Consider the following 13607-nt stretch of genomic DNA (forward strand, 5'->3'; position numbering starts at 1 on the left):
GCGGACAGAGGGGGAGGACGCGATCGGGCGCTGCCGACACCACCGCATCTGGCTGGACGTCTGACACAGACAATAAAAACCGCAGAAGCCAGAACTCAACACCTCGGGGCGTGCCGGAAGGGACATTTCTGCATCGGACGAGAAACACGATTTAAGGGAAAAAAAAAAAAAAAAAGAAAAACGGAAAACTAGAACAGGTTAGAACCGAGAAAAACCACCGGGAACGAAGCAGACCCTTACGTTGGACAAAGTGCACTTCACTCGGCTGCGTGACCTATTTTTGGAAAGAATGAAAGTCAAGTCTTAGGGTTTGGCCGGGGCCCCTGTCCGTCTGCCCTCCCTACCCGGCGTCCCACGTGCGGGACGTGCTCCCGGTCACCTCGAACCCAACCGAACACTCGGGGGGGACGGTCGGTGTGTTACGTCCGCGCTCTGAATCGAGCTTACATCTGGTCGGAGACTCGAGCACCCCTCACGATTTTTAAGAGCTGTAAACGACGGCAGGCAGTCCTGTGATAGACGGCCCACGTGGGCGACAAGGTGAACCCCCGACTTTCCTGAGGCAGGCTGTCACCGGAGTGTGACCGTCACGGGCTGTCACTGTGCTGGGAACGGGCTTGGGTGTGAACGGAGCTGGCGGGTTCTCAGGCCTGGGCCCCCGTGGCCCGTGGCGGGCTCCTTCCGATGGCAGCTGGGGAAGACCGGGACGTGGACGCTGCCCCCTCGTCCTTGTCACGTTCGCCGCTGTGCTGGGACCGAGCCCGTGTGGTCTGGGACCTCGCAGACCTCGTCCCCGTCACAACTGCCACAAAGTCCCCGCTGGTCGAGGGCTGGCAGGACATCAGCGAGACCCTGGCGGAGGCCTCCGCATGTCACAGCACCGCCCCCGACTCCGTGCTTGGCTTGTCACACACGCGGGCCGTGCCCTGACTGCGGGCCGACGCCCGCGAGCTGCCGGAGCGCAGAGCTGCCCGTGCCCGCTCCGGGAGGGGTCGGCAGGGCGTGCGCGTGGACCGCCGCAAACTGCGTCCCGAGCCTGACGTCTTGCGACAGGAAGTTGGCCACGTGGCCGGGGGTGTCTGCTGCCGTCCGTGACGGACGTGGCTCCCACAGAGGACCGGGAACCTCTGCTGCGCCCCAGGCAACTGAGCCCGAATACAACACGTGCGTCGTGCACAGCGCTGGGGTCTGTCGGTCCGTGGCTGCGGCCTGAGCGTCACGTGCCCAGTGCAGCCGCAGGGACGAGCTGATGCTGACGGACGCATGGTGGCTGTGTCCGCCGGCACACCCCGAGGTGTGCAGGACGCGCCTCCCCTGCCACGACGGTGGATTTCGGCTCCGCAGATGACGCCACCCGCCAAACAACGTGCCACACCACTGCTGAAGCCCGCGCCCGGCGGAAACGTCCCCTCCCACACCCACGGGAACACCAGCGGCAGAGGAGGTCCCATCTTCCGGCCCTGTGCCCGCGGCAGATTTTAGAAATAGGTCGGTGTCGCTCGATGACGAGAGAGCATGAAGGTCACCTGATCCGGGGAAAGGGAAGTCCCGCAGGAACACAAAGCCATGTGGAATATTTTAAAAACAGTAAAAAGAGTCATCGTTTAAAAAAGAAAAACCTTTTCTGCTAGTCTCTCGGGAGAGAAAGAAGTGTCGACACGGCAGAAACGCCCGGTGACGCCGTACGTGCGCGACGGACCTTCGGGACCGGACCCCTTCCTGCCCGCGGACTCCGGCCATTGCCCGACCCACGGCCGTGCTGCGGCCGTTAGGCCCGCCCTGCAAGGACCGTCCTACGTGTGCTGCTGTGAACGAGGTGTCACTCAGAGGCGCACGGAGCCGCGCTGTCCGTTTCGATGGCTTCTTCGGTGCCGTGTGGCCTGGGGCGGGCTTCTTGGGCTCAGAGGGCATCGGTCTTCACTTCCTTCCTGCAGGTACGAAGGTCAAGGGCACGGCACGAGGGGCACCCTGGTCCTCGCGTCTTAAGAGCCGTCGCCTGTCCGGTTGGTCCCCATGCTCAGGATCCGCCCCGTCCACGCCCGGCGTGCCCACCCCCTGTCCCGCAGCCGAAGGGCACGGGGCCAGCGAGCTACACCTCAGACCCTGTCTGTGTCTTCCTGAAATTTTTTAAAAATATGAAACCACACAAAGCTCTCTCTGTCTGATGGCCATTTGTAGGATTTTAAAATTGTTTTAACATAAAAATATTTTTTCTTTTTTTCTTTTTTCCAAAAATACTCCGGGCTCTTTGTCTGATAAGTCATTTTTTTTTTTATCTCCTGTAAAAAGTCCCCCCTGCCCTGCCTTCTTACATAAAGCACTTATGACGTGCAGAAAAAGTGCCCTTGAGACCAGAGATCTGAAGCCACTGTCACAAAGGGACAGAGTGAGGGGGGAAGGGGGGGTGAGACAGCTGTCGGTCAATGATCCTGTCACCCTGTGCACCTGGCTGTGGCCACTGCGGGCTCGTTTACTGCAAATCGAGACCACGGGGAGCGGAGCGGAGCGGTGGACGGGGGCGGCGAGGACGAGGGAGGAGCGACCAAACCCACGCCGCCTCCATCTCAGACGGGAGGGCCCCAGAGACCGGATTCCGGCCGAGAGAAAAACCACCAGACAAAGAAGGTTCTGGAAAACAGGAAGTGTTGGGATTACAAAGTGGCGCATTTCATCGGTACAAACGGGTCCTTTGCGAGAGTTCACTGTAGTGTCCGAATTCTTAGGGGGAAGAGAGAACCCAGCACGGGGAAGAGCACTTTCCGCCGCCTTTGGGGTTCGCACGACTTCTTCCTTTCCTTTCTTTCTCTTGTGTTTTTGGCACAGGTTGTGTTTTTTTGTTTGTTTGTTTTTTTAATTGGTATTTTTCGCCCGCCCTGTCGGCCACCGGAGCCCGTCGGGATGGGCACCGGAGTGTGCACGGCGCCTCTCCAGCTGCCGCTCCGTGCTCGGCAGGCTCAGCGTTCCACGCGGACACCGAGCCTTTCCCCCTGGGACGTGACTGTGTGTTTTTGTTGGAAACGTCTTGATGCGGATTACGAAAGAAATAAAAAAAAAAAAAAAGAAGAAGAAGAAGAAGAGACTCCTGTGGCCAGGGATGAGTCGGTTTCGAAGGACGCACGGACGCGAGCCACGTTCCTACAGTTTGGGAGCCGACGGAATTGTGTCTGAAGCGTGCTGCGACCGCACACGCTTGCTGCTGCTGGTCCATGAGAATTCTTTGCTTTTTGTTCCGAAACGCTGTGTCTACTTTCGCAGATCTAACACGCACACCTGGAAGGACACAGAAGGAGCCCGTCACCTTCGGAGATGGCAGCGAGGTGCCATGACGGCGGAGGCTGGCCAGTTACACGACCCCCTGGAGCAAAATCGGGCCCCCCAGCCACGGTTTGTGAATAAAGCTTTACGGGCATGCGGCCACGAACCTTCGGCGCGCTAGCGACAAGCTGGTGTCTGGGCACCTGGCCGACCAGCCAGCCAGAGCCAGCAGCCACCCTCGGATCCCCCACTCGACAGCCTGTGCTGCGTGCGCGCCCTGGACACGAGGACCCAGCACGCCCCCGGTGTTGGCCGGACGGCGCCCCCACCGCCCCGAGAACCGCAGGTGCCGCTTACGGAGCCGTCGGACGCGCTGGCCCCCACTTTGTCTCCTCGGGCGTTCCAGCACACCTCGAAGATGCCGCCTGTGCCTCGGTAGCTGTGCACGAGACTCCCGCTCTGCAAAGCAAAGCCATCGTCACTACGCCGTGAGGGGACACTCGGGGGACCGACAGGGTGTTAGGGGCACGCCCCAGTGATGAGGCCATTCCCAGTGATGAGTGATTATGGTGGGCGTGGGGAGGCTGCCTCGCTCCGGCGTGAACTGGGGAGGGAGCACGTCGGCATTATTATTACACATACAGGCAGAGCTTTGAAACGTCTCAGAAACACTCGTGGTTTCTACGAGAAGAGCGAAACGGTCTGGCGAGTTCTCGGCAGCAGACGGGGGACCTCACGCGTGTCGGGTGTGTGCGATGCTGTCATATTACACACCCAGCCCTTCCTGGAGACCTAGCAAGTGCCTTGTAAGGCGACCCTGGCAGGTCGTTCGTGAGCTGTGGGTTTTCTGGGCGGCCTGTCTGGGCTGCGAAGTTCGGCGGGCCTCACTCAGGCTGGCTCCGTGCGGGGGCCACCACCACCTTCTCCTCTCCCAGAGGACAGAGTTCGGGTCACTCAGGCCCTGGCGAGCCTGAGGCCCCAGTGGACCTCCCCCTGCTCCATGCCACTTAACGTGGCTCATCGGCCACCTCCTCTGGCCACCCGGGGCCTGGACTTAATGCCAGCCCACCCGCCTGCCAACCACGCCGAAGAGTCGGGACGCTGGGGTGGGCTGACGTGGGGGAGGGGCCGCCAGCTCCTCCACCCCGAGATCACGGAAATGGGGTGCTGCCTCTCTGCAACCCCGCCCACCATCCCCCCGCTTCTGGCAGCCGTGACCCTGTGTCCCCGACTGCGTCCCATCCGTTCCTACTCTGTAGTCAGAACCCCCGTCCCCTCCCACGGGGCCGGACACGCCCACGGCGGCCGCGGTCACTCCAGTCCTGTCCCCTTTGACTCATGACGACGGGACGACTCGGTGCCGACACGCGCTCGGCTACGCGGAGAACACTTTCGTCCGAAACATCGAAACGGCCCGACTGCAGCACACGTTTCCCTCCCGGCCCCTGACCTGCTCCCAGGAGGGAGCGGCTCGGAGTGGAGGATGTCGCCCCCGCCCCGGAAGCTCGCACGGAAGGCCACCTCTCGCCCGATCTGGGTACCGCAGGGCGGTTCCTCTGGTGATAAGATAACTGAGTGATGCTTTTTCGGGACGACGGCTCACGCCCAAGGAAACGACGAGGGACTCAGAAGCAACAGCAGACGCCGGGTGTCCCTGCGGGAAAGACCGCAGCCCGCGTGCAGCTCGGGGCGGCCGGCTCGTGCTGTGGGGGTGTGGGGCGCCCCGGGGCCCCGTGCGAGGGACCTGCTCCCGAGCGCGCGTTCCCAGCTGCTGCTGCGGGAAAACGTGGCAGGCTGGGGCTGCCGAGGGACAGGACCCACGGGGATTACCTGCGTGTTCCAGATATGCACGCACTTGTCGAACGAGCCGCTGGCCAGGTAATTGCCGTCGGGGCTGAAGGCCACGCTGTACACGGGCTCCTGGTGCTTGGTCAGCGTGTGGACACACACGCCACGCTCCACGTCCCACAGCCGCACCGTGGAATCGAACGAAGCGCTGCAGGGACGGAGGGGAAATCGTCACGTCCAGGAACCGTCGCCAGGGGGACAGAGGCCGCTGTCTGTCTGTCTGTCTCCCCGGGACCTTGAACCGGGAGCGGGAGGCGTTTCTCCTCGTGCAGCGCGGACGTTTCGAGACGCGATGAGTGACGCAGCGCCTGTCCTGAGGCGGCGCCCGCCCGCACGGAGCACGAGCCCCGGTTCCGACACGAGCCCCTCCCTTTTCTGCATTTCCTACAACTACGAAGGGCAGAGACTCCTGTAGAACATTCACCACATTTCCTAAAACGCTCCCACAATTTAGTACACGGTGATCGTCACCAACTAAAACACTGGGGGAAACGGCACATTCAGTGAATAGAAGTTTGAATCCAGCGAGAATTAAAATACAATTGGACCCGGAGATGCGATTGGACTCCCCGAGATAATGAACCCGCAGTTCCTTTCAGACTTAGAAGGGCACACGGCACACTGCTGAGCTGGTCCCTTCAACGCAGACTCATCGGGCCGTGCTCTGTCCCTCATACGCGTGACGAAAAGGACAGTCAACGCCCGTACTGCGCACCACGTGATCCGACCGCACCTTCCGAGCCATCGCAAAAGGGTTCTAGCCTGTTCTCTGCCACAGTCACGTCAGTGGCTGCTCGGACAATAAAATGAAATAAGAGAATTGTCATGGCAGCTTTTGTGCTCTTCTGCGTCGGCAGAAATTCCTTCTAGCATCTTCCAAGAGGTGGCCTCGGGCGGAGCACTGTCAGCAACAAGAGTCCTCGCTGCTGGCGAGGCCGCCCGCCCCCTGCCACGCTGCAGAGACCCCGGGGAGGGGGCGTTCATCCTATTTACGGGCAAATCTGCCACTGGTCACTTCTGCCCGCCATGCGGTTCTCCGCGGCTACACACAGCGACGCCCCTGCTGCTTCCTGGTACCAGGACATCCCTCGCGAGCCCCGTCTCTCCCAGGCTGGACAGACTCCCTCATCTCTCTGCATCGTGGCTTCTGGACTCCACAGCAGCCTGGCCCTCAGCCTCGGAGTCTCTGCCCGGCTTGCTTTCCTCGTTGAAATGCAAGACGGGAAAATGCTGTTCCCACGACCGCATCGGGCGTACAGCTGGCGACAGAGCCGCCGGCACGGCCCGGAGTCGCACCTGACCTCACCCTGCCCTGACTCTGACCCTGACCTAACCCGGACCCTGCCCTGACCCCGCCCTGACCCTAACCCTGCACTCACCTGGGGCCTCGCTGAACAGAAGTCCTACAACTGGGGGACGTGTTGCCTGCGGAGCTCCCCTCACTCCGAGGGGCAAGAGGCCCCAGGGCCACACCAGGCTCCCCAGCCCAGGGGTCCCGTGCCGGGAAGAGCAAGTCCCGTCCCCTCTGGCTGTGAAAACCCGTGGGGACTCCATCCGCGTGGGACGGAGGGCGGCTGCAGTCACATGCCTCCCCTTAGGGGCCATGTGGCCTTCCTCGCCCAGGGACACGCTTGGTCTGGGCTCCAGCGCTGGGGCACCAGGGACACTAGGGGAGGAACAGACTCGTCTGCCTTCAGGGTGAGGGCTGGAGGGGTGGCTTTCTCCAGGACAGCAGTGCTGGCAGAGGCCTCTGTTCCTTCATCGAGGCCGCGCCCCCCACGCCGAGCATGCGGACACACGTGGCCGCCATATCTGAGTCTCCAACTACCTGGCTGACACTGGTCATCTCACCCTGGTGATCCTAAGACCCCGCCGCCCCTTGCAGCGTCCAGGCCCACCCGAGCCGCTTCCAGGGGCGTTTCCACACCATCGGCCTGTCTCGGTCCACACTTACAGACTTTCTTACAATCGCTCAAGTTCACAAACCCCCAACGAGCAGCATCTGGCTGCCACGTGCCCCATACTTGCTCAGCAGCCTGAAGCCTGCAGCAGCCAGCCTCGGTGCACGGCTTAGCCTCTCCCAGGCTCCTCCGAGCCTGGCACAAGAGGCCGCCATCTGCGGGTCACTCTGCCGCTCACACCACGTGGGCGCGGGCCGCGGCTGACCTTGGCCTGCCCCACAGAGGCCCCAGAACCAACACACCCGAAGGCCGGCTTCAAGCCACACCAAAGCACCACCTCCACAAATGACACACCCAAAGGGTGGACCGGGCAGGCACGAGAGCCCCGTTAAAGCGAATCCTGCTCTGTAGGGTCAGCCCCTGCACAACGGCTCCTCCTCTGTGGTCTCCGCCAGGCCTCAGCCAATCAGCCTGACGGTCAATCCCTCCTGCAACCAAGGGTCAACTCGACAGGGGGGCACACGCGACCCACACAAGGGACACACCGGGAGCACCCAGCTCAGGTGCCCAGGAGACTGCGCCTCTGGGCCCCTCAGGACACCTACATACATAAGGCCACTCTCAGACCGGGAGATAGAGCAGCCCTACCTAATACCGAGAAAAAACCCGTGGATGGAGCCATAATGGGAGACAGAGAAACATGTCCCAAATGAATGAACAGCACACAGCTCCAGAAAAAGAACTAAATGGAACAGAGACAAACCACCTACCAGATGCAGAGTTCAAAACACGGCTCATGAGGATGCTCCACGATCTCCGTGAGAACGACCACAAGGAGACAGGAAACGTAAAAATGGAGATGCAGAACGTAAAAAAGAACCGGTCGGAGATGAAGAATACTATAACCGAAATGAAGAATACCTCACAGGGAATCGACAGTGCATTAGACGAAGCAGAGGGCCGAATCGGCGATCTGGAAGATGAGGCAGCAGAAAACACGCAAGCAGAACAGAAAAAAAAAAATCTCCCCCGGCCCCCAAAAAATGAGGGTCATTTAAGGGGCCTGTGGGACAACATCTAGCTAACAGGCATACCAGAAGGAGAGAGAGAGAGCGAGAAATAGAAAACCTATTTGATGCAATAATGATGGAAACCGTCCCTAACCTGGTGAAGGAAACAAGCCCAGCAAACTCAGAGAGTCCCCAAGAAGATGAGCCCAAAGAGGCCCCCAGCAAGACGCATCCTACTCAAAATACCAAAAGCGAAAGACAGAGAATCTGAAAAGCAACAAGAGAAAAGAAGTTACCCACAAGAAAGGTCCCACAAGACTGTCAGCTGATTCCTCGATGGAAACCGTCCCTAACCTGGAGAAGGAAACAAGCCCAGCAAACTCAGAGAGTCCCCAAGAAGATGAGCCCAAAGAGGCCCCCAGCAAGACGCATCCTACTCAAAATACCAAAAGCGAAAGACAGAGAATCTGAAAAGCAACAAGAGAAAAGAAGTTACCCACAAGAAAGGTCCCACAAGACTGTCAGCTGATTCCTCAACGGAAACTTTGCAGGCCAGAGGGACCGGCACGAAGCATTCAAAAGCGATGAAAAGCAAGGACCTACAACCAAGGTGACTCTATCTAGCAAAGTCATCATTCAGAAGGACAGATAAAGAGCTTCCCAGAGCAGGAAAACCTAAAGGAATTCATCACCACCAAACCAGCGTTACAGGATATGTTACAGCGACTTCTTTAAGCGAAAAAAGATAAAAAATGTGAATAATAAAACGGTAATAACTACATTATCTATCAACGATGACTTTAAATGTAAACGGATTCAACACTCCGAGCAGAAGATATAGATAAGGTGGCGGAGTGAACAAGGGAACACGGCCCTGACCTATGTTGCCTGCAACAGAGTTTAGATCGAAAGACACACAGACTGAAAGCAAAGGGGTGGAAAAACCTATTCCATAAAAATGGAAACAAAAACAGCTGGGGTAGCAAGACGAACACCAGACAAAATAGACTTTAAAACAGAGGCTATAACGAGTGACAAATACACTTCTGGGTATTTACCCAAGAAACCCACACACTCCTTCAAAGGGACACGTGCATCCGTACGTTCACTAGCAACAGCCAAGGGAAGGAGACAACCTGCGTGTCCACCAATGGACGAACAGATAACGAAGACGGGGTCCACGTGGACGATGCAGTGTCACTCGGTCACAGAAAGAAGGAAATCTTGCCCTCTGCAACAACACGGATGGACCTGGAGGATGTCGTGCTGAGTGGAGTGAGTCAGACAAAGACAAACGCCGTATGATCCTCGCTCATACGTGGACTCTAAAGAGCAACGTAAACGCACAAACCAAACAGAAACGAACCCAGATACGGAGAACGATACGATGGTTGCCGGATGCGGGGGCGTCTGCGGATGAGTGGACGAGGAAAAGGGATTAAGCAGCACGAATGGGCGCTCACGAAACCGTCACGGGCGCTCACGAAACCGTCACGGGCGCTCACGAAACCGTCACGGGCACGTGAGGTGCAGCGTAGGGAACGCCGTCAGTAACACTGTGATAACCGTACACGGTGCCAGGTGGGGCCCAGACTGACGGAGGTGATCACTTTGCACGTTATACAAATGCCTAACCGCTGGGCTGCAAACTGGAAACTAATATAATCCTGTACGTGTCAAGTGCAACTGAGAAATAGCAAATCATTTAGAAGCGTAAGGCAAATTAAAGGAAATGCAGAACTGTCAATCTCCCGAGCACGTGACACCTGGCTTCCTGGCATGTCTTCAGTTCGGCTCAAACAAACTCTTATAAAACTTGAAAACAACCAGGACACCACCACCAAAAATCCCCACAGGACGAGAGGGGCAGCTTGTATCCTGAATGGGTCTGACAAGCGTCAGGACGAGACGATTCAATGACCGCAGCCTACAGCGGTGTGGCTTCGTGGAGGCCACTTAGAACCGTCCTTCCCAGTCCTGGAGGAGTCTCACTAACTGGCCATCTCTCTCCCTCCAATGCTCGTGCCTTAAAGCATTCGCTGTATCGTTTTGGTCAGATCTGGCTAAGCATGGGGACCCTTCTATTGATACTCTGAATTTTCGCCACCTGCAGCTCCTAGCTCAACTAAGTAAAGCAAGTCCGCATTAAACTGTGCTTCTCTGCTGTAAAAAAAAAACCCACAGAACTTCACAGAGCAAAGTGTCAGACGCCAGGACATATGACCAGCCCTCCTAGCAGCCTCGTGGTTAAAAGGATCCTTACTTCAGATGAGGTGTCACCCGACGCTGCTGTCCGGTGGGCCTTTTCAAAGGGACCTACAGAGCACTTAGTATGGAAGGGCGTACGCAAATTCCCAACAGAGCTTAGCAAAATCTCCCGTCCCCCTTGGAGATGAGGAACTGGTCCGGCCACGGGGAGCCGGGCCGTGTTCCCTTTACCTTGCGAGCATGATGCTGGAGTTGGGGTTGGTGGTGGCCGGCCCGGTGGGACTCCACTTTATGGTATAGATCTCTTTGCTGTGAGCCTGAAGGTCGTGGACACACGTATCCTGCTTCATACTCCAGATCTGGAGAACACACAGATGGGACAGTGTCAGCAAACGCTGTTTCGCCGGCCGGGAGACGTGTGACATCGGTCACTCTGGCGGCGTCCGTGACGTTTCTGGCTCACTGCCCGGCGGGGCGTACGGCTGGCCCATCGGCCAGGCAGAGGGGTGGGACAAAATGCTAGAGGCACCGGTGGGGACGGACACAGGGAAGGGAAGGGTCCTCGGACGATCAACAGGAGTTAAACGGTGACAGCGACTCCTCGTGATTCATGAGCCAGCCCGAGCGGCAGTGAACGCATGAGCCGCAGTGCATACAGCAGCTGGTCTGGGATCACACGGCCCACTCGTCCACACCACGTTACCTTCAGCGTCATGTCGTCGGAGCAGGAGGCCAGCAACATTCCGGAAGGGTCCCATTTAATCGCGTTGACCTCGTTCTGAAAGGAAGCAAAAAGGGCGTAGGTACCACGACCGCCCAGCAGGGGGCAGGAGCGCGCTGCCGTCCAGCCGAGTCCACCCCGCTCAGCCTGCGCACAAACGACCTGCGCCCCACGGCCCCGTTTTTTTCCTCCGCACTCTGCCTTTCGCACGTACATGAAACCACAGGCACATACCCTAGAAAACCAGCCACCCTCATCCACGGTTCTCTAAGAATCAAAGACAAACCACAGGCAGGAAAGCAGCCACGTGAATTCACCCAAACACGCAAACACACGCGGAGCAGCACGGGCGCACGGGGGACGCAGATGCGAACGGGAACCTGAGGAGCGGAATTCTTAGTGGAGACGAGGGTGGGGTGTGTGTGTGTGGGGGTGGGAGCTCGAAATCCACAGTAAACAGCCAAGTAAACAAAAATGCTGCGAAACTCCAGGTAGCAGTGACAGGTGGCCTCCCAGGTCTGGGGCGCCAGGTGACACCAACCCTAAGTCCCGGAGGACAAAGAGCAACAGCCCGTGGGCGAGGGCGAAGGGGCCACGCGTGCACGAAACAGGCCCGGTCAGCAGGCGAGGGCGGTGTGCTGGGCGTAGCGAGCCCAGAAGCACGGTGACGAGGTGGCGGCTTTGGAGGCTGCTCGAAGGGCTTCCTCGTAGGGTCGCATTTGCCCAGGACGGTCCCTACGCACGCCGTGGTTTTGGCCACACAATGAACTGATTTCACGCTCGTAATTAATTTCACACCCCACGTGTGCTGGGATTTGAATGCTAAGTTTTATGGTCGTGCTCCTTGCTGAGGACACTGAGTCTGAAGGGTGTGAAGCGAGGAAGTGGCAAGGCCTCGTCTGTGTTCCATGTGGCAGAAACCGCGGATGGCCTACAGCAGGGAAGCCCGGAGGCCAAGGAACAGGCCACCAGCGAGTCACGGCATGGCTAAGGGGCTGGACCGGAGAGAGGGGGGTGTGTGTGCGTGCGTGCGCACACACGTGCATGACAAAGAGCGTCCAGGAGGACACCAAGAAAACGTGGGCCTGATGACAGCTGCTGATCCACGGACGAGGCTTAGCCAGGACACCGGCAGCCTGGGTGGCTCTGACGGCAACTGTACAAGCCACGGACAGAACTCTTAGGGCCCGGAAAGGCGAAGACGCTCCCCATGGACTGTCCCCAGCCAAGTCACCTCTAATCTTCCGGGGGGGAACAAATTCCTTCCTGAGAGTTGAGCTTTCCCTCCCTCCCTCTGCAGCCTCAGTCCCAATCCCCAGAAAGCATCCCAGAAACAGCTCACAGGTCCTGGGAAAACAGACTCAACCACGTTTAGCTCGTGTCTGGGGCAGGATGCTGAGCTACGATGAGACCCACTTAAAGAGCCAAGAGGTGTGACAGACGCAAAGTCGCGAACGAGACAGCCGGGGGTGGCAAAGACCTCCAAAGTAAGCTTATTTCTCCACGGTGACGGGAAAAATAAGTTTACACCAGAAAGAAAGAACACAAGAGTCAGTTTACAGCGACGACGAGATGCTAACAGGACAATTGATGTCCGTGATTGAAAAGCACCTTCTTTCAGAAGCAGGGACCCATGGGGACAGAAGCTGGAAAAGCTGAGTACCCGGGAAACAAGCAAGTGCCGAGGACAACGGAATTTATGTCAGTTGTTAGTAGCAAGGGACGTCGTAAGACAGCTGAGCTGCGGGGGAGCATGGCAGGTACGAGGCGCTCAAAGCAGCAGGTCATTCGGGGGTGCCGGGTTACAGGGGGTCTTGGACCCTACAGGACCCTACGGGATCTGTCCCAGAAAGGCTACGAAGAGCCTCATGTGCCACACAAACGAATCCGACGAGAAGCCAGCAAACGGTGGCACGGTGACATCTCCCACCAAATTTAGGAAAACTGGCTCACTTCTACGAGCTCTGTTCAGGCTCATCGGGCTTATTTCTGCGCTGTCCAACCTGCTGTTAAACCCGCCCATTAAGATGTTCGTTTCAGACGTTATACGTGTCGGTTCTTGGATTTCTATTTGACACTTTTTAAAAAATAGTCTTTCTTTCTCTGCTGACATTTCCCGTCTATTCACTCATTGCAAGCATGTTTTCTTTTACGTCCTCATGCATCCGTATAATAGCTAATTCTTTCCAGCAAAATCCGACACCGGACTCATCTCAGGGTCCCCTTTTTCTCCACCACCTGCCCGTAACTGGGTTTATCTAACCACCTGAGCTACTACCCAACAGCTCAAGCGGCAAAGGGCTGCAGAGAAACAGCTGTCTTCATACCATCTTTTAATCCTCGGCATCGAGAGGAGATGGCTCTCACCGCCCAGCACATTCTCGTGACCCTGATCGCAAGTTGCACTTACTGTGTGTCCCTGGAAGGTTTTGACAGGGCGGTCACAGCCGAGTCTGCAAACGTGGATACACATGTCTGTGCTGCAGGAGGCAAACGTAGTGTTGTTCTGCCAGTCCACATCGAGTGCCGGGGCTGTGGGGTGGGGACAGACGGACATCGGCCTTTACGCGTCGTGCACGGAGCTCGACTGACTCAGAACGATGAAAAGCAGAGGCAAGAAGCCTCAGCTAGCAACGTGATTGAAAAAAACATTCCCAGTGCGAA

General features: G+C 57.8%; 1 protein-coding gene across 1 annotated transcript in view; it reads right to left on the bottom strand.

The window, feature by feature from the left end:
* Positions 1-2626: 2626 nt before the first annotated feature.
* TBL1X (transducin beta like 1 X-linked) overlaps positions 2627-13607 on the bottom strand; it is a 95749-nt gene continuing 84768 nt past the window's right edge. Inside the window, exons 12-17 of the mRNA XM_025050985.1 lie at positions 13354-13475; positions 10926-11000; positions 10454-10581; positions 5086-5251; positions 3613-3714; positions 2627-3270 (exon numbers count right to left, since the gene is read on the bottom strand). Coding sequence (XP_024906753.1) covers positions 3244-3270; positions 3613-3714; positions 5086-5251; positions 10454-10581; positions 10926-11000; positions 13354-13475 — 620 coding nt within the window. The 3' untranslated portion in view covers positions 2627-3243. The remainder of the gene's footprint in view (positions 3271-3612; positions 3715-5085; positions 5252-10453; positions 10582-10925; positions 11001-13353; positions 13476-13607) is intronic.

This window comes from Pteropus alecto, unplaced genomic scaffold (genome assembly GCF_000325575.1).
Source record: "Pteropus alecto unplaced genomic scaffold, ASM32557v1 scaffold18, whole genome shotgun sequence".
In the NCBI taxonomy this organism is placed as follows: Eukaryota; Metazoa; Chordata; class Mammalia; order Chiroptera; family Pteropodidae; genus Pteropus; species Pteropus alecto.